At 40.2% G+C, this 21,529-nt stretch overlaps 1 protein-coding gene across 1 annotated transcript in view; it reads right to left on the bottom strand.

Annotated features, from left to right (window-relative positions):
- LOC109067004 (zinc finger SWIM domain-containing protein 5-like) overlaps window positions 1-15,219 on the bottom strand; it is a 38,737-nt gene extending 23,518 nt beyond the window's left edge. The window contains exon 1 of the mRNA XM_042774149.1: window positions 14,613-15,219. Coding sequence (XP_042630083.1) covers window positions 14,613-15,111 — 499 coding nt within the window. The 5' untranslated portion in view covers window positions 15,112-15,219. The remainder of the gene's footprint in view (window positions 1-14,612) is intronic.
- Window positions 15,220-21,529: the final 6,310 nt, after the last annotated feature.

Raw genomic sequence — 21,529 nt, 5'->3', positions numbered from 1 at the left:
AATTGCAGCTCACACAATAAAGTGTTTGTCATCTCACTCTTTTGCCAAGGTCGTCGCATACCTACTCAGGCCAGTGACAAATCATTGTGTGACTGAATGCAGAGCGCAGTAAAAACAAAGGGCTTTGCTTGTGCCAGCTGGACCGTTCAAAACTTGGCACCATCACGGGCAAGCTGGAAAAACCTACCTAACCAGGTAAAGGTAGGGCCTCTGAAAGCCCTGAACATCCATTAACTCCACGGCAGAGAAACACAAGTGTGGTTTAGAAGACCAAAAAAAAAAAAAAAAAAACATTCTCCCTCTAATTCAAATTGTGAATGTGAAGGATAAACAGGATAGAGACAGCTGGCACCTTTCTCTGGCCTTCTCCATCACCACCATCACTCAAATTGAAAGTTAATTCTTTCACTTCACCGCCTGAGATTAGAGGACCCAGCAGTGTCTGGCAGGCCTTTAGACTAACCGCGGGCACTCTAGCAACAACAAACACAAAACACACACTCCTAAACCAAAGCATTCTGGCCCCTTCCCTTGACCGCTATGAGGGAGGATGAAATTCTGTACACCCCACTCAAAAATGCCACTCTTTGGGGTTTCCCGTTACATTGCTCGCACTCTTGCACTCCAAGAGAGTTTTTTATGTTGGTGTACGTTTCAGAATGGTTTTTGTAAGTTAGTATTGATATCAGGCCTAGCATTTGCAAAGTGGAAACCCAGTTGTGAAAGGTTCTTTTATCCCATGAGGTAAGCTGAGGAGGTGCTGCCCTATTAGAGATCTGTTCAGACGGATCTCTGATAGAAAGCCTATGAAATGGAAGCCCGGAAGCACATGCCGCCGCCAGATTAAATGTCCGTCTTTTCTCAAAATAACTGCTTTGTGGATGTGATTATGTGCAAAGAAAATCAACAATGCTAGAACATAAAAGAGAAGCAGGAGGAGGAGATTACAGTTTTATCGACCTCTTCAGGGTGGCAGGCTGGAATGGAAGCAGTCAATCCAGCAATGCAGCTCATATAAACGGGGGTCCTGAGTCAGCAGGAGGCATCTGCCAAGGCCCGGTGGAATCAGGCAGGGGGTGAGGGGTGGTAGGACACCCCATCTAAGGCCACGCGCCAAACATAATGACCCACACACACAGCTGGCACAGCACTGGGTGGCAACAGGAGGGTTTTAGTGTGTGTGTGTGAGGCAGAGGAGGGGTATCCAGTGGAATGCGTTACTTGAATTCCATGGGCACGCTGCCTCCTTTACCGCAGCCACAAAGAGTGGAGTGTGTGGACTTCACAGAAACGGAGGGAGAGTGGGAGGAGGGAGGGAGGAAGACATCAATGGAAAAAAACGGGCACAGAGCCAAACTCCAGTATTACAATAGAAAGAGTAAAGTGAAAGAGTGAGAGTAGGGAGCTGAGAGAAGAAATGTAGGAACCAGGCCTGATGTCTCTTCCAGGGGTGACGGCAATTCTATTACCAGAGTGTGGATAGAGGTCCATTGAGACTCTAGAGGATGAGCCATGGTGCTGGGATCAAATAATATCTACTTGAGCCTAAGAAACAGTGAACACTGAAAAAAAGGACAGAATCATGAAAGAACAGGAAAATGTAGATGAGTTTCCCATGGATCTAACAATGTCAATAATTTGAGGTAGGGATGCAAAACATACCTGTACCATATTAGTTATCGATTTACCAGTTTTTTATAACAGAAGTAGCAGCAGACCTTTTCGTCCCCACATTACCGTGAGATTAACGGAAAAAAAAATTGGATGGACACCTGGTTCTTTTCAAAATGAAATGTGCATAAATTAATTTATCAGTTAACCCATAACATGAAAATAAATACTGGGTTATCGTATCGGCCATATTGTACTGTAGGATACCATGAAAATGATTTTCAAGTTATCATATTGGCATATTGTAATGTAGTGCATCCCTAATATGATAATATTTTATCTGATTTTATCTGAGAGTGAAAGAACATCTCAGGAGCTCTGTCTTCACACACCTGGACTTGGAAACATCAGCAGAAATTTGATATCATTCTGTCACTTGAATATATAAGAATGTGACACCATTGCTAATCGATATTCCTCAACAAACCAATACAACAAACAACACTACAGCTTCCCCTCTCCCAAGTGCTGATCCAGGTGTACAAAAATAAGCCCATCCAAGCACTTCCCATCGTAGCTGCAGAATAAGACAAAAATAGAGTTTTACAGATGATCCTGCCAAGCCAGCTGCAGCAGACACCGGTGCAGTCTGTCTCCCAGGGCTGGGAGCAGGTGCCGGAGAGTTAGCAAGAGGTTCCTCACGCCCCCCTCTCCATCAGGGCTTTATTTGCATGACCTCAAAGGTACAGTAAGTGGACCGAACGTCCTCACAACCTCATAAAACAAGGCAGCTCCCTAGATCTTTCTGACTGCCGCAGTACTGAGAGAGATTAGATTGGCATGTTCAGGAAACGTAGTGACAGCCAAACGCTCAAACCTAGGTGTGCATGATCTAAGAAATTTGCACAGCCTAAAACACTAAAAACAATATAAACAAAGTAAAAGTCTTGTTCTCATGCAAACAACCTCAGCACTCTATCCCAACATTCTCCACCCCATTGTCTTTGACATGTTCAAGCGAAGTCCCATTTGTGCTGATCTACAGTGTTCCAACACAGCTCATTACTCTCGATCTTGCTTGTATTAAGTGGACAGCACATGAGTTATGACCATGACACTGGACTCTGGACCTAAGGGTCACGGGCATGAATCTTCATTGGGCTATTTTTCGTGTCCTTGAGACTAGGCTTCAATGTTTCAAACAGGGAGCCTATAGATTTTCATTGTGAGTGCTTGATTCGGTTAATCAGCTACATTTACAAGTTTAAGCAAGCAAAGCACCTTTAACTATTCCTTAACTTAGATTCTTTCAGCAATGTTCCTCATAAATTCTGTTAAGACTAATCCTGTTATATCTGCCCTAACAATAAAGGGAATGCATGACAAGCCGGTTTTGTGCTCTGAAGGAAGCTTAAAGTAACAAGGAGAAAGTATGGGGCGGGTATAGCAGGGATACAAGCAATGAAACTGTCAGTGTAGCATGGTCTGATGTGGTTTGTCTTAGCAGTATGTGTGGGGGTCCTCATTTGAGCATCTCTTTCTTTAAAGTTGCCCCAGGGAAAAAGGAAGGTTTTAATCAGCGCATGATGGCAGATCCATCAGATATGCTAATCAGATCTTACCTGAACAAATACCCTCAAGAGCAGTCTCATCCATCTTAATTGGAGGGGGGCTCTTTAATAATGCAAGGAAGGAGGCTTGGAAAATAAATATTATTGGAAGGATGGGGGGAGGCCGGTCTTTTCGGTCTAATCAGCACAGACTGGGGAAAATTCAAACAACATTTCTCAATCAAGAAAGACAAGGCAAATCTTTTGAGCATCTCAGGGCACCTTTCAAGAATGTCTCATGGACGCTGGTACTGTTACTTTAAGCGCTTACACATTAGAACAACCGGTTCTAATGGAACACCTGACTGATCGGAAAACACAGTGTTGTCCCAAAACCAAAATTTCCATAGTTGGTACCAATACGGGTAACTTCAGAAAGGTACTTTAAATCTTTATAAGTAAACATTGCTTTAAAAAGGTCAAGTGAAAACCAACATGCAAAATAAAACTTTAATTCAAATTTTGAATAGGTTATATACAGAAATTGAGCAAAGATCACACCCTTTATAATCAACTTAAGTCAAAGGGAAGACAAGCTATAAATGATACATGGCCCATATTAAAATTATAAATTATTTTGTCTAAATAGATTTTAAAAAACTGCATCATTTTAAATGCTACAAGTAAATTTAGGCATTATGCATTCTACTGTACAATATGAAAAATAGATATTCATTTTGTGAAGAGGTAAATATTACATTTAACAGTGTGAAATTATTACACAAGTGGTTTAGAAGATGACAAAGGTAATCTAGATCTAAATGTAGAAAATGGGAAAGAAATGAGCATGCAATATACTGACAAAAATCTCTTAATGTTGGCCAATGATCAATATGGTACAAATATATAGTGCATAAATAGAATGCAAAAGACATATTTTGAGGAAATGGAAAGAGCAGGGCAAGTCTGAAATCAAGTGGGAATACATATTCTCTGACACAGTGTAAACTCTAGTGTTTATGTGCCTTTGTGCTACAGATTTAAGTGCTCTTCAGTTCCTATAGCATACTGTATTAGCGAACGACATCTATATGCAGGTGCACACATGGATCTGCATCACTTTCATCTGGACATCACATTGGAATACATTATTCCATGACTGAAGCAAACTGCATGCTTTGAAGTTCAACCAAAAAACAGTGTGTTGCACAAAGAGGCTTCTAGGTTTACAACTGGGGGAACTGAGAGGCAGCCCTCCATTGTGATGATCTATTGACTTCAAAGCCAGGGTGTGTTTATGACACATGCACACACTATTCGAATCGGGCTTAACTACGAGAGACTGTGGCACCTGAGGGAGAGGAGGGAAACCCCTTCAACTCCAGCCATGCTGAAACAGTGAAATAAAGCTGGAACTACATAAGAGGGATAAGGAATAGAATGAGGGATCACCATTTTGACTCAAGTTGGTTTTAATTTGACAGTAGTCAAGGCCTGCAGCATCCTGGCTAAGTGATGTAACCATAAAGGTATTTTAGTACTTTACAAAAGGGGCTACAAGCAAAGCTAAATCAGCGTTTTATGACAACAATACAAGATCTGCATTGGTAGACTTTTTTATTGATTAAAACTGAGCATCTAGGGGTGGAGTGTGGGATTGGACAATTCCTGTTGACATGGTCCAATGGCTGTTTAGCCTTAGGGAGTTCCCAAGATTGGGTTTTTGTAATCAAGTGTAGCACTAACCTCCTCAGTTTACCCGAAGACTGCAGAATTAGCTTTGCCATCTGAGAGGACAATGCAAGCTTGTGTTCATGAGAGGTTAGACATTGCAAATGGTGACTACTGACATGCCAGGTGTGAAATGGGGTCTCTATAAAGCGTTCACGGTGGAACATAATCCTAACCTTCATACTGGGGACATGGAACGAAAAGAGGCCAGCTCGTATGAAACTATGACACAGGTGAAGATGATGTGGTCTCAAGCCACAAGGATGCCACAGAGGAAATAGTTGCCTGTACATGAACAAGCATTATGTGCTTGACTTCCTGTGTTGGCAGCATATTGAAACCAGGTTCCTTTACAATGCAATAGAAGTAAACACCAAACCTTACAATGCTAGGATTCATTGTAATGGTGTATTGGCTAAAATACATGGTTTTGAATGTCTGTATTTGTGCCCACGACTTTCTGGACCCAGACACTATGACTCAACCAGAAACCATGAAAATAGCCTCTAATTAATAACTGATCCTTTTCATCACAACAAGAGTACAAGTTTCCAATCTGTGACAAAATAAACAAGCCCAAGGTTTTATAAGTGGACTCAATGTTGTGTACTGCAGAATAGTAATGCTGAACCACATACTCCAGGCCTCCTTTTCATTTCAGCGCCTGCACTAGGGCATTGTTATCCTCAGAAAGAGATAAGCAAGGTGGACTGGTGACTGAGGAGCATCTCCCTGTTGAAACTGGAATGGTAATGAGAGACCAAGACTCCAATCAAACTGAATTATCCCAGACAGTCCTCTTCAATCACTGGTTGGTCTACCCCACTCCCCCCACTTCTTCTTCTTCTTCTTTTCCTCCCTTCACCCACCCGATGAAGGATAGCTGTCATGAATATTCCTCTAAAATCCCTCTTTAAATGAAAACCCCAGCCCCAAGAGGACACCTGTTTTCATCCATGAGTGCAATGAGTGGTGATGAAACCAGGGCCACAGCCATTGCCTTTCATTAGCTGGTCTTTGTGCTTTCCCGTCACGGCCACAATGATCCACCATTTACTGCTGATGAAAACAAATTGTGCACCGGGTGCTTCAATACAAGCCCAGATTGGCTAGCTCAAAATACAGCAAGACAAATCCATTACTCTGTAATATCTTTAGAATGGTAATAGTTTTATAAAGTAGGTAATACTGCGCCACCAGCTCAATGTCAATATCTGAAGTCAACATGAGGAAAGGCGAGAGCAAACAAACGATTCACAAATAAAAAGCCACCAGTATTAGCATCATTATATCATGTAGTGCTTATGCTACAGAACAGTGCTTAGAATAAATCTGGTGCCGAAAAAAAAGAAAGAAAGAAAACTTAAATCAGTTACCGTAGTTGCCATTGCTAATTTTCATTTCAAAAAACTAAAAAAATAAAAAAAAAAAAAAATTAATTAAACCTACAAAGTAATATAAAATAACTAATAAAAATGACAAAAGCAATAACAAAGAGGACATCACCCCCACAAGACGAGCTCAGCCCGGGTCGGCGGCCCCCACTGCCATTCTCCTGCAGCGTAACAATGGCTGCCCTCTGCGCTCTAGGGTGGAGGGCGCGCTGATCCTGTTACACCCATGACAAGTACCACAATCCCCCATTGAAGAGCACATATTCTCCACCCTCTGCCTATACAAGAGCCATGCCTATTCATCACATTGTTTTCTTTCCAGCACATGACTTCTGTGTTGGGCCTCAGCAAAGTCAGGTGTCTGAATATGACCTGGAAACCGCAGGTTGGCCACACACTATGGAGCCTGATTCGCCTACATTCAATATGTAAGGAGCCCCGAGTGAATCAATTGATTCTTGCACCGGCGCTGTAGCTTACTATTGGGGGTTACGAGAGACTAAAACCAATTATCTGAACTGTTATTTCTGCTGAACGGTGCAGAAGTCAAACTTCTGGGTCCCACAGCACTGGCTGTGGAGGACATGGTGAATTACATTTCCGAGTTTGGCAAGGGAACTAGGGTGCAGGAATCTTGGGGAGGATGTCGAGGGCTGGGGCTCTCAAGAGCGTGGGGAGGAATGGCCCCACGGCTGTTGCACACATTAATCATGTTTGGAGTACGAGCGGATGGGAGGGGACGGGGTAGCCCCCTCTCTGCATGTTTACATGTCTGCTGCTGCACTGGCGTGTTCACTGTCAGTCCCAGAGTCAGGGAGGGCTGGAAGACTAATGAGGTGCTTTTCTTTTTCTCTCTCGCTCTTTCACATGTCTCTCTCACCCTCCGGAGGAAGGCGGCTGAGGAGGTGGGGAGCAGGAGATGACAGGTTGGTTATTTACTCTGCCTTTCATATTTGCCTTTTAGTTCTATCGTTTCCCCCTCTCTCCTCGAACCATTTTCCTGCAGTCATCTGTTCACTCAGCTGCCTGCGAAAAAACCGGTGCCTAATGGGCCATATCAGCACAGCCACTGCAGGGAAACAGAGGCCTGTCATTAGGCTATATTGAAAAAGAAGCCAGGAGGCAGGGAGATGGGGATACGGAAAGTCATTGATATTTATATTGTATGCACCTAGCAGGGCACTAAGATCAGCATGTGACGCCTTCCTGCAAACCCTGCTTTGAAAAAAGGAGCTATCAATATTTCATCAAGAATATCTTTTGTAATGTTAAAAAAAAGAGGTAGTCATGTCCGGGCATACAAGATGGGCATACAAATGTAAGACTGGCTAATGAATAATTTTTCTGCCTCTCATATGTGAGTAATGATTGACAGAGAGAATGGGGATGGAAATACTTGATGCTAATCAAGCATAATAGAGAGCACGGCCATCTGCAACTGCACGAACATGCCCATTTCTTCCACCCCGATCACATGACGGAGGACATATTATGCTAAACACCAGCAGTGATCTTGAGGAGGAAGATGTTCGTGTGAAACTAAGCTCTCGTCTCTCTGATGTGCTTCCTCGCATGTTGTGCTTTCTTTCTCACTGTTAACTGCTTGTATCAGCCGTGCACTATTCACTTCGGTTACTTGAGAGGGAGGCAGGATGTTTCACAGGTGATATGCTGGGGCTACGCAAGAACAAGAGTCATGTTTTTCACAAGATATGCAAAGTCACGGTACTTTGTAAGTCAAAGAGGGGTCAAAGCCTTGAGTCATGAAACAACTTAAAGTCCAGAGAGATTAGGACAAAAGATACAATATCCTAGAGTTTACTTTTGAGTAATGCACTGACCTTACAGTGTGGTAATCACAAGAACTCTTCAATATAGTATGTTCAACAAAATTTCAGAACAAACAAAAAAAAAAAAAAAAAAAAAAAAGAGTCTGACCATTTTAAAGAGTCTGTCAGTTGACCATCTAATACATATGCCAATGTACCTAAATGGTGTACTTTTAGTGCTCTTGCAATCTACCTTGCTGATGTGTATTTAAGCTTTGGAGGCAATTAATGTTTATTCAGGGGAGCTAAGACTGAAAGCAGCAAATTAGCATAACTCAGCCTTTCCGCCCAATGGAAAAAGTGAAAACTGTAAGTACTCATCCTCTTTTGAAAGTGTAGGGAGAAGGCAGGAACAAAAGACACCTCGGTTAGTGGTGTGAAGGCGTTTGAAGTTGAGAATTCACATACTTTGGGCTTTATGCTCAAAGACCCATCAGCCCTTCAAAGACCCCTGCCAGACCTTCTAAAACCCATTTGAGACAAATAATTAAATGCAAAAATAATGGATGTAGGCTGTGCTAAATTGTTGAAATCTGTGCAAAGGCAACTTGAGGTCTACTTGCTCTGTCCGCTTGTTTAAAAGAATCGTCCTCTGAGTATGTTTTGCTTTCAGAGGTCTAAAACTAAAATGCAAGTTCTGGTATCAATGAATTGTATTTTAATCAAATCAAATCTGACCTTTGATCAAAACAAGTGATCAAAACAACTGGATCCTGCTTGCAGCTGAATAAATATTCACAGTCAGGTAGACTTTTACCATCTGTGTGCAAATTGTAAAGGCAGTGAAATGGCAGCAAGTAGATTGTGATACCACAACACATGTCCATAATACATATAAAAGGATAAATCTAGTGTAAAACACATGTCATGTTCTTAGAAATGTGCTCTTTTTGAAATTTGAGATTTTAATTAAAAAATATGTAATGTGGTCTAACCTAGAAAAAAGTAATAACATAATAGTAAAATATAATTAAAATCATATTAAACACACCCATCATAGAAGGTTGGCTATTTACAAAATTGCCTGCACAAATTGCACTGTTAATGTATTTAAACAAAAAACAAAAAAAACATTGATAAGACAAAAAAAGAGTGACCCATTAACCTACATGAGTGTTACAAAAAAAAAAAATACTATTTCTAATCAAAATTTGCTGTTTATATACACACACACACACACACACAAGCAAGAATATGGTACTTTGTGAACAAGATCACAAGAAAGCAACACGTGACTGAGCTTTGGGCAGAAGCCAACTAAATAAAAAGTAAAGGCTGCTGCAACAGACAGGTACAAATCAATAGCAGAAGATGAAGCTATTCAATATGCAGAATTAAATAATGGAGCAAAAATGGCTTTAGAATCAATACAATCACGCAGAGACCTTTAAAGCACACAGTGCTAATGGTGGGGCCTTCAGTGCACCCGTGTGATTGGTGGCTGGCATCGAGTCAAGCTAAAAACAGGAACTGCAATGGAAGGGTTTGTATGGCTAGAATAAACACACATATGAAGTGATGGCTTTAAAAAGTCCACAGCCTCCCATGTGACTTTTGCATAGAGGTTTGCACATCGCTAACTGCCACTGACTGGGGCCTCTTTCTTTCACCCTCTGGCAGGATATTTGACCTCATCTCCAATACACATTATCCTTCCTCTCTCGTCCAGACTGAGAAAATTAAGTTTCCATGTGAAACTGGCCACAAAAACACCCCGCACACAAAATCTCAGCTGGATGAAAGGCCTTCTATGGGGGAGGGTAGCTGCCTGAGTGCTGCTTGAGTTTCCTGTACTCTGAGTTTAGTGTTACAGCCCCAGATGTAAGGGTTTTCCTCCACGTCTTTACAAATTGAAGGTAGGGGCCGTCCTCTATTTTCTGCCTGCCTAAACATAGCATGTCATAGTATATGATTTCCTGTGCACAGTCTCACCTCCAAACCAATTTTTCCCCGTTCCTCTGTTCTCGCTTGGCTGATTTGCCTTCTACTTTCTCTCTTTTTGTTTCCTCTGGAATTCTCTAACATTTGTTAGGCAATTACAGCCAAATGAGGCCCTATTAGGCATGTCTGGAGGCCCCTTCTTAAAAGAGGAGCAACTTTCAGCGGCCTTTATCTCTGACAATGACACCCAAACAGAGAAGCAGGCAGGAGGGAGGAAAAAAGAGAGGGAAAAGGGGCAAGTCCATCCCAGTGATGAAGTAAAAAAAAAAGGTTTACAGCACTTCCAAAACTTTGAAACGTGTATCTTGTGTAAATCAGAGCTTTAAGGGTTTGTCAACCATATTCCGCTCCTCCCAGTGCATAAAAGCATAAAAATTCCATTAAAGCAACTACTTCATGACGAAATATCAACAAAATAATCAGTCGCCTGTGTGCAGAGAGATCAAAGAGGTAAAGCTTCTATCATAAGGGACCTTTAACAGCACTTTTAAACTAGGATTGTGAGGGGCAATAATGCATAATGAGTGAATGCGTGTGTGCACGCAACTCACAGAGTTCCAATAAAACACAGATAAGCCGCAGCAGGGAGACGAGCTCGCTGCAAGCCCAGCTGCACGTGGGTAGGATATGGACAGGAACCTTGCCCCTGGCTTTAAAATCAGAGCTCCATTTTGCAGGAGCAGAGATACTGAACTAAACCAATTGCCCCAAACACAGCTGTGAAGCAGACAGGGCTGTGTCTAAAGAGTGCATCACTGATAAACTAAAATCAGAGAGTATGGGGCAGGCTGCAGCAAAATGCAAAGAGGGCAAGGTCACAATTGATTTTCCGAGCCTGGGCGGGTGCCAGATCCACTGAGGGAATAAAAACACTCGTCACACTGTGTGAAAAACACATATAGCATAGTGATATACAGGCTTTTCTAAGGACGTACTTTTAAAAAATAAACATATTTGGGTCTGCATAACTTTTTTTTTTTTTTTTTATCAAGTCTGAGCTCAGTGTTTGGAAACAAGGACCTGATCAAAGTCTCTGACAGGTCTTTTGTCCTGGAATGCGGCGAGTTGTTTTTCACCTTGCTCCAGTCTCTGCTGATTAGCTGACAAGGCAGATAACCACCCTCTCCCCTATTTCTAAATTAATTTCCCTCCTTTGATAAAGACAAAAAGGTGGGGGTGGGGGGGCGGTGTTTAATGGCCATGTCCTTCAAAACTAAGAGTGCTAATAAGTGTGAAAATGAGATTTGTTTAAGTGATTTTCTTTGAGACTTACAGGCATGGAATTAATTACCTTGATTAAATATTGTCTGTATGGCTGATGAAAGATAGAGCAGAATTAGCGGTCCCTTGTTGAACTTGTATGGTGCTGAATGAGATGTGTCCCGATTACAAAGCCCAAAATGATGGCAACACTCAAAGGAGACAAAGAGCTAAAAACAGGCCTAGTGACATCACAGAGCAGCCACAGGCTTAATGCTTAATGCCTGCCATCTTCCAAACTCAAACAAACTGGCTTCAATCTATCTTCCACAATAATTTTCTATAATACTGTAATATATGTGTATTAAAACCAAAAGACCGAGAAAGATCTATTTCCCAAAGTGAACAGTACTGTGTCCAGTCGCAAAAGGAGCTGGTTGAGTTAAGTCTCCAAAACAACCTGAAGCTTTCTGAGTCATTTGGCTAAAGAGTAACATAACTCAATTCAGTGCTTGCCTAGGTTTTACAGAGACACTAAAGGGACTAAACAATCTCACAGTGGCTCTTCCAGCCATAATCCCACCGAACTTCTGCCTCCTAAACACAGAAGAAGGTTTTCTAAATGGCTTCACATCACAGCTTTGTGCTTCGTAGCGAAAAAGCTATACTCTCAACCACCCCAAACACACACAGCGACCCCCCCACCCCCACCTTTCTGTGAATGGGTTCTACAGCTGGGTAACAAAGCATGACCCAAAAATCCTCAAGCCTGACTCAAAGCTAGAACCTCCTCTCTAAGGACTTCATAAGACAGTGACTGTGGGCCGGGTGGGGTGGCTGAATTACACAAACAAGAATTAATTATTCTTATCAAATCAGTTTCCTGTAACCAGCTGTCCATCCCTTAATATTTGGGGGCAGAAAATCTCATTCTAAGGATGAATTTAACATCTACCGCATCCTCAGGCTTTGGTTCTTCGCTATGGCTATGGCTTTCGGAAAGAGTACAAATTAGGTTGTGAACTTTCTGGCAAACTTCAGAGTAAGCCATGGCTTACTATGAGTAAGTGTCTGTGTATGAATCTTTGCGAGCATGCATTTTAGAGAACATGCTGAATAAACGTTAAAAGTGGTTTACACCGTTGCTGTGTCTTTGAGGGTTTAAAACAGGTCTAAAAGGAAACTGTGGCATTGATGACTCAAAGCTACAACAAAAATGAAGCCAAAAAGGATATATTGAAGCATGCACGGGTGGATCTTGCAGTTGTATTGGTTAGAAGAAGAAAAAAAAAACACACACACCCACACTGCACATTTTTGAGACTGCTCATGGTTAAGGACAAAAGTAATGAACTCCCCTATCAGATCAGTTTCTGTACCCATCAAAACCAAAAGAACACAATCTACACACGCAGAGCAAAACAGAATGTAATTAAATTTGCTTTATCTCACTTGATCAACTTGTGACATCCCCTTACTGTCAGATGCCTGATCTATCAAGGATCTATTCTGTCCATTGTTTCTTTTACAATCCAAAAGACTTTGCTTATTCACACTTAAAAGGTTAATGTTTAAAAACTCAATCCAAGCTGAAATGCTGTGCATTTTTGTCATCTGCTTATTCTCATCAGAATTAAAAATATAAACTAGAACTACTTCACATGACAGTATCAAAATAATGTATGCAGAATAACACAAAACTGAGAGGGAGGCCTTTGAAATGCAATAGCCATGAAAACTGCCAAGTCTAGAAACTTTTGAGGATATTCTTGAATATACGGTAACTTTAAAAACACAAAATAACTTAAACTAGATTTGTTTAACGTGAAAAAGAGGCTACACTGACTCGTGAAGGGAGCTTTTCAAGGTTGCTAAATAAGTGCCCATGTTATTTCATTACAGCTAGGTTATCACGTTTCCACTAACACTGGCCTTTTAAAGGGACACAGTGGATCTTTGTGAGAATAAATGAATCATGGCTTCTTTATTGAATTAGCTATAATATATATATATATATATATACATATATATATATATACACCTATAAATAAATATATATATATATATATATATATACACACACACACACACACACACCTTCACTGCTCTCATAACACCTACAAGTGAGGTGCAATTTTACTACTTCAAACAAGCACTTCATTTGTAATTTTGTGCTTTAGAAGCATACAAAGGTCTGTGCGTATTTTTAAAAATCACTTTTTTACCTTTCTTTCACGATAGTATTATGCCAGAATGTTTACTGAAGTGGAGCGAGTGGGGGAGGAAAATGTATAGACATTTGGGCAGCCATTGAAACTGCCTTCGTGCTCTAAATACCAAAGCCTTTTCGAGTTAATTTGGCCGTTTTTTCGATTTAGTACGTTTAAATGAAGCTTGGAAATGTTGCGACGGTTTTCTATGGTTTAGAAAAACATCTTTACACACCAAATAAAAATAAAAAAAACCTGCCGTTAGGCGAATACAGAGGAACTAGCCCGATGTGAGGGGGCCATTGAGCTATTGTGCTGTAGCCTCTACGAGGATAACCCAACGACACATTTAGCCGAATAGTACATGTTTTTTTTACTAATTTTAACGCTTATATCAAGGAAGGGTCTTCCAAATAAAACAACAGAGGGCTAAATGAAGTCTAGATACATATTTTATCCGTCGTTTTACTACGGCAAATACGAGTCCTTTGTCTTGACTAACCAGCAAATAAACAAAAGATGTGGGATTTGGATTCAAGCGGATTACCCTGGACTTAATTATATCAAGAGACCAAACAACCGCCAAGCAACCACACATACGTAGAGAAAAGCTAACAATTCGCCAAAAACAACTTTAAACTGAAATATCAGCAACAAACTAGCAGCTCTGTGTCCTACAACAGAGATTCATTGTGACCAGCACGTTAGTCTTTTCTTCCTCGCGACTTGGGAAAGAATGTTCCGTTTCGACACACCTCGTTATGTTCGTTCAAATGTACACTATTCTGCACCAGCTTTAGTCTTTTCTATAACTTATAAGGCATATAAGTGTTTTATTAAGTGTTATATGAACATTGCAGCCACCGATTCCAAGTAATTCCACATTAAAGCCATCGCAACATACCCAACGGGAAGAAGCCCTTTAATTTTTAAAACGTGCGCTCCGTTTCTTTCGCAATACGGCAGGCGTTTAAACGCTCCCTTACTGGCAGTGAGAAATCGCTATGTAGAAACAAAGCTGCTCTATTACAGTTTCTAAACGAGACCACTTCCATTTTTCTCAAGAAACTTATTTCGCTGGAAAAGTGAAACAAATATTTCGGATGTAACTTTGAACGTACTCTGGACGGTTAAAGCGGCACTTACCGACTTGTAAGACGTTGTCCACACAACCAGTTTCCAGAAGCCGGATTCCCCGGCGGAAAGGCAGTCCATCTCCGGTAACTCCCGTCCCTGTGCTGCCTGTTGTATTCGTAACCCCTCCGGGGACTGTACCAGATCCAACGGACGAGCTCGAGCCCACTACCGGACCCTCTTCCCCCGCCACTCGGCACTGAAATGACGAATACATACATATTTCCCTTTCGTTCCTCGGGAACGACCAATACACGATACGGCGCTGAACCGGTTCGGGGATCCGCTCGAAGCGCTCCTCCACCCTCTCGAAGGCCCATTTCTCCGCTACGGCCTTCGCAGCGCAGTCCAGTAGAGATTCCGGGCAACGGAAACGAGAGTTCGGAAATCCCGGGCCAGGCCCCGGACCCGGTCCTCGAGGAGCGGGACGCAAGCACGGACGCTTGCTGGCCGGGGGTAAGGAGAGGTGAAGCGGCGGCCGAGGCAATAGCTCTCCACGTCCCTCCGCCATGACAACCAAATAAACACTGAAGTGAGGACCGTGGCTCTAGAAGCGCACAGACGGAGGCACCGCACAACGGGAGGGTCGTCACTTCACATACGTCACTACCAATAACAAACGCGCTCCAGCCAATCGCGAGGTCGCGCTGCACCGAGGTGATGCGCATGTGTGCGCTGAACTGACAGGCACGGTGTTGATAGGACGGACTGTTGGTGACAAACTCCTCGTTATTTACAACTCGAGCACTCTAAATCTATGACCTGCTGCAGTGTGTTTTGTTTTTAAACATCTACCGTTGGCTCAAAGGCCAACAGAAGCGCAGAGACGTTTGTTTTTAAAAGTGCACCTATTCGTGTCAGCATAACGATACAATCTACATTCTCTGAATGTACAAGATGTGTTTTCCCTTCAAGCGTTGTAAAAATGCGGAGAACTCTCCAGCTGCCGTTTGAGTTTGGTGTGACAAAAAGTTTGAAATGTTTCTATGATAATGTAATTCTTCACAGACGTCTACTACCCACCCTGGTGGCCAAGTATATAATGTCGGTTGATTGGCGCTGTCAAGATCCATCTAATCATGATTAGAAATGTATGTGGCCTACTCATGTAGATATCGGAAACGTGTATTTCTTTCATGTATTGCACCCTGCGGAATTTTTTTTATTATTATTATTATTTATTTATTCCTTAGGTATAGGCAAAAAAAATTAAGTGTAATGAGCTTTGGACTCTATTCACACATTAAAAGATTAGAAAACACATGGAGAAATTAGTAGTTTACTTTTAAATCAGTGTAAAATCAGTAAGATTTTGAAAAAAAAATCAACAACATTTTATTAAAAATGATTAATTATTTATTTTTAATGAATTCAATCGGCAAGGACATATTAAATTAATCAAAAGTGACAGTAAAGACATTTAATGTGACAATAGAAAAAAATCATTGCAAATAAATGTTCTTTTAAACCTTCTATTCATCAAAGAACCCTGCAAAAATGTTTCTGCAGTTTCTACAGATATATATAATAATGGGAAATATTTCTTGAGCAGCAAATCAGTATATTACAATGATTTGTGAAGGATAATATGACACCGAAGACTGGAGTAATGGCTGCTTAAAATTCAACTTAGCATCACAAGAATAAAATAGATTTGACATTATATTAAAATAGAAAATCTTTAATTATATTTTATAATACTGTTTTTTTATTTTGTAAAATATTATTAAACAAATGTAATTCTAATTGCATATTACACATTTCTGTCATATCTGAGTAGTAAAATAACATTGTACGTAACAATATGTGCTGCAAATGTTCTGCACTCATGAACAGGTTTTGCTCAGAAAGAATGTCAGCTCTCTCTCTCTCTCTCTCTCTCTCTCTCTCTCTCTAACTTTCATGCTCTTTTAATCAACACACTTAAGGAACTTCATGCCCTGTAATAACAGTGACTCCTGTTGTCATCTCCCACCTCTCTTAGCAGCTCCAGGCCAATTATATGTTTTATTGTTAATTTTGATATCATTTTACTTGACTGTTTTTAAAAATGTCCTATGAGATCTGCAAGACAAAGACCATCAAGAGTGCAGATGATACTAATGCTCCCCACAACATTTATTGCAATTCTCACATGCACACAACGATGGCCTGAGGGCCACTGACAACTTGCTAATATTTCTATCTTGTCTAACTCTGTTGGCATGCACTTGGTTAGGTGTCATGTTGACACTGCAGCCAGAGAATGGCAGTATTAAGTAAAAGATCACATTTTTCAACCAAACTGAAACTTGACATTTATTTATACAAGGGCATGTTTTTCATTTTTGGCTCTAAACACTGGGAATGTTTGTTAGATTGTTTGTTTATATGTTTATTTGTCTGCTGCCTCTTAGGGAACCAGAACAGCAGGTGTGGGGAGAAGTAATGACAGGACTCCATTTTACTGGCTGTCACATCCCAGCATGCTCGCCGCTGTCCAGTCGAGTGCACCGACTGAAAGATGACAAGCTGACAGCTCACCACACAGGATACCAGGCGTCTAATGACATTCTGCGAGTCCACTGTGTGAGTGTGTAAGTCTCTGTGTGTATGTGTATAAGTATATGCATGACAGTCTGGAAGAGGGAGTCTTGTCACTTCTGGTGCTTTTCAAAGCACCCTGGGCTCCCAGTGTACGGAAATGTCCTTGAGGGCAGAGACAATGTTTTTTTTTTTTTTAAGCACAGCTCTGCACATGCCAACCACGACAGTTATTATGGAGGTGAATCGAAGGCAATGTTTTTCTGCTATCAGACATTTTTATCAAACATTTTCATTCTAAGCCAGCGCAGTTGTGTTATAGTACTGATTACATCTGATTCAAGTGCTTCACAACCTGATCGCACCATGATTTTTCCTCAAGATCGGTCGTCTGGGGGAATGTTGCCACATCAACACAAATCGAACAGTAGACCAAAATATAATGGCGCTGGACGCTACCAGTTTCCAAGGCAACAATTGTGACAGATTTGGGGGAGACAAGACAGGTAATTGGAAAAAGATTGATGGGGTACAAGAGAGTGGAAAAAACCCTATCAAAGGAGGTCTCTTTGGGAATAACAACAATACAATAAAGGGCATTGCATCCTTTCGAGCCATCGGCGGCCTCCTGTCCATCTATTTTCATTCCGTATTGCTAAATGAAGCAGCATCAAAAATTAACAATAAAAAAGTAATAACTTAAAATTAACAAATCAAATTCACCATATAATTTACAGTGAAAAACAGTAAAACAGTTGTTACGTCTATGTAACAAATCAAATCAAAAATAGCCCTAAACTAGCCCAATGACATTAGCCCAAATATCAAAATATGCCACTCCCATACTTAAAATATATATTTTACAATTAATCATAACCACAGTCTGCATCCCGCGGAAAGAGTTTAAAAGTAGCTATAATCAGCTGGATAACCGTGGACTTGGCAACCCTGCAGTAAAAGCACAATCCCAAAAAGTCCTTAGTGACATATGATTATATTTTATCTAAATTATTATTATAATTTTTTTTAAGTAATGTACATTAGTGTGTTACATTTGTGTTTGTGTTACTTTTTTTTTTTGTTTTTAGTACACTGTATTATTATAGTGGTTATTAGTACATTTTAAAGTAAATAGCAGATTTTGGTTGTTCAAGTAGATATGGTATGTAATGGTATGCTATGATAGTATATCAATATATAATTTGATGAAATATACAGTTGCCAAAATATACAGGCACCAGTATGTTACCCTGTAATCCCAGAAATATTGTCACCATATTTTCTAAAGTCAATTTCTGGCAACCACAACTGCCATATTTGTACTGAATATATATATATATATATATATATATATATATATATATATATATATACATACATACATACATATACATATATATATATATATATATATATATATATATATATATATACATACATATATTTACATATATATACATACATATACATACATATATATATATATATATATATATATATATATATATATCTTTAAATTTTTTTTCAATGCACCTTTCCATTCATTTCACGCCGCTTCTTCTAGACTCTGTTTGGACTTGGCAAACTCAAGCGGGGTGTTGCTCATCCTGACACAGTGTCTAAGAATGTGAAGAAGCCTCGAGGGTTAATGGTTAAGACTGCGTCACGACAGTCATTTTCAGTATAACCAAACCAAACAAGCAATAACATATGTGTGTATCAGGTTTTGACCGCCTTCCCCTTTTCGTACGCAATGATGTCAACAAAATCGAGTCAGGTTGTGGCTCTTTGCCGTGCGGCGGTTGGAGAGGGGAACAATGGCGGTGTTGATAGAGAACCCAGCTCCACCTGTAGGGCCTGATTTCTATCTTTGCAGCGGTGTGGCGGCCCCCTCCCCCAGGCCCTTCTTGTCATCACTCTTTGCAGCGTTCATTAAATGGAGTCAGACTTTAGCAAGAGAGGAGAGCCCAAGTCACCCATATGAGAGAAAAAGAGAATTACCTAAGCCTTTTGTCTCACAGAGTGTGGCTCAGCTAATGTCTTGAAGGCATGCTGATCTCTTCACAAAGCCTTCTCCCCACACAATAGAGAAGACAGCATGTAGTTTGGCATGCAAAACATATAAAGCCCAGCCTCTTTGTTGCCTGTGGTGAGAGGTTTTTTAGTCTCATTTGGTTTGTTTGATTGGGCTGATAAGATGTCTGTCAGGGTCAGGTCAGACTGAGCATTTGTTGTGCTGACAGTGTGATGATTGAGACATTGGTGTCAATTAGGTGTTTGTGTATTGGGCCCGGCATAACTGCCATTACTTTAGCATGCTGGCTTCCTCCCACAAGTGTGCCAGTGTCACCTCCTTTATGCCTCTTTGTCTGTGTATTCCCTCACTCTGCCTCACAAAAACTAAATTTATGACCTCGTCCACTCAACCCCCCCGTCACCGGCCGGTTCTTCGGTGTTCACACCAGAAGTGACAGAAGCTCTTAGCCCCTCTTCACACATCTTCACTCTCTTTCCTCCTCTGTGCCGTGCCCTCTCTCTCTTTCCCTCATTCGCCGTCTTCCTCTCTCAATCCTTACTCTTTGTTGTGGCCTGAAGCTATTTAAGGGTGCAGGATGGAGCTGGTCTCATGAGAGGGTCCGGGACAAATAGTAGGAGTGTTTACTGTGGAGGCACTGATATGTCCTTCGGGGCTGTGCTGAGCATGCAGCTGCAGGAAAAAGCACGGATGAAGGCCTTTGTGTCACCCCCTTTCACCCGTATGCAGGAATCCTCCAGTCAGGGGTGTGTAAATCACTTGAGTATACTAACAAAGTACAATTACTCAAGTATTATTTGGGGGAGTTTGTACTTTACTCAAGGGCTGTTGAAATCATTTTACTCAATCGGGTTTCTAAAAAACAATCCTATTTCAAAAGAATCCTGGAACAAAATGCATAAGTTTCCACAAAAATATTAAGCAGCACAACTGTTTTTAACATTGATTAAAATAAGAAATGATTCTTGAGCAGAAAATCAACATATCAGAATGTTTTCTAAAGGATCATGTGACACTGGAGAGTAGAGTAATGGCTGCTGAAAATTCAGCTTTGCCATCACATGAATAAGTTAAATCTTAAAATATATTAATATTTTAAATATATTTCTTCTATATTATACTAATATATTTAATAATATAAAATAAATAATAACATATTTATAATATATTACATTATAGTTATTTAAAATTGTAAAAATATTTCACAATATTAGTGTTTTTTTTTTTTTTAATAAATACTTTTCACAATAAACCATGCTGGTGCACATAAAATACTTCTTTCATATTAAGGATCTTATACTGACCCCAAACTGTCTAAATATATGATTTGTTTTACTGAACTAACAAGTATTATTTAAAAATTAATTTCAATGTGTTTTGTAATTGGCCAAAAAGAAAAAAAAGAAACTGAATTCATCCTTATGTAAAAATGTCTCTTAAGTCACCACAGTATAGAGTCTTTGAACCAAAGCAATGCAATTATAATTTTGTTGTAACCATTGTTGACTCATTAATGTGAATAGCAATATTAAAACAAATATAACATTAAAATGATTTCCCTTCCTGAAATATTAAGACCGATACTGTATATATTTTCATGCATAAAGACACATTACTGTCCGATAAAATTAGGCATGAAATTATAAAGACTTCATATTATCTACAAAATTAAATAATTTTAAAATATTAAAGTATTTTATTTTAATATTTAAATATTTGAAAGAGAATCCATTTCAATAACATTTACATTTATTTGTATAGTGCCTTTCACAAATAAATACTAACCCTTACAACCCCAGCCAGCAAGCTAAAGTTGAAGCATAAAAACATTAAATGCACATTTGTTTTTATTCTTATTGTTAAAGGAAAGTTGGCTATCATATTAGTAAAAGTAAACAGTTTTAATTTTAGTTACTTTTAACTGATTAAAATGTTGACACAGTATGCCCATACTTTTACTTAAGTATAATTTCTATGTTTAGACTCCTAACTCCAGTGTTTGCCAGCCTCTCAGCCCAAATGTTGCCAATATATTTTAATTTTCTCTTTAATCAGTTCTCCTAAATCATGTTTTCCTAAAACAATCGCATTCATGTGAATTGTAGTCTGTCTCCCTCTCCAGTAATCAAGCTTCTTTGAGACAGGAAACAGTCCATGGAAATGGCCAGTCTCCTAAATGAGCCTCTCCCCCAAATAGTCTGAATTGCTTCAAAACGGCATGGACAGAAAGCACTGTTGTCTGTCTCACGCCCATGTAGTGTGATTGCTTGGATGCTTCTAATGGTGTTAGGGGTGATTTTACGCACAGCAGGCCTCTAGGCCTCACTCGCCTCCATGCAGTCCAAGAGGCTTAGGTGACTAGTGTGATAGG

Source organism: Cyprinus carpio, chromosome A2 (genome assembly GCF_018340385.1).
Source record: "Cyprinus carpio isolate SPL01 chromosome A2, ASM1834038v1, whole genome shotgun sequence".
Lineage (NCBI taxonomy): Eukaryota > Metazoa > Chordata > Actinopteri > Cypriniformes > Cyprinidae > Cyprinus > Cyprinus carpio.
This window is presented reverse-complemented; position numbering and strand designations above follow the sequence as displayed.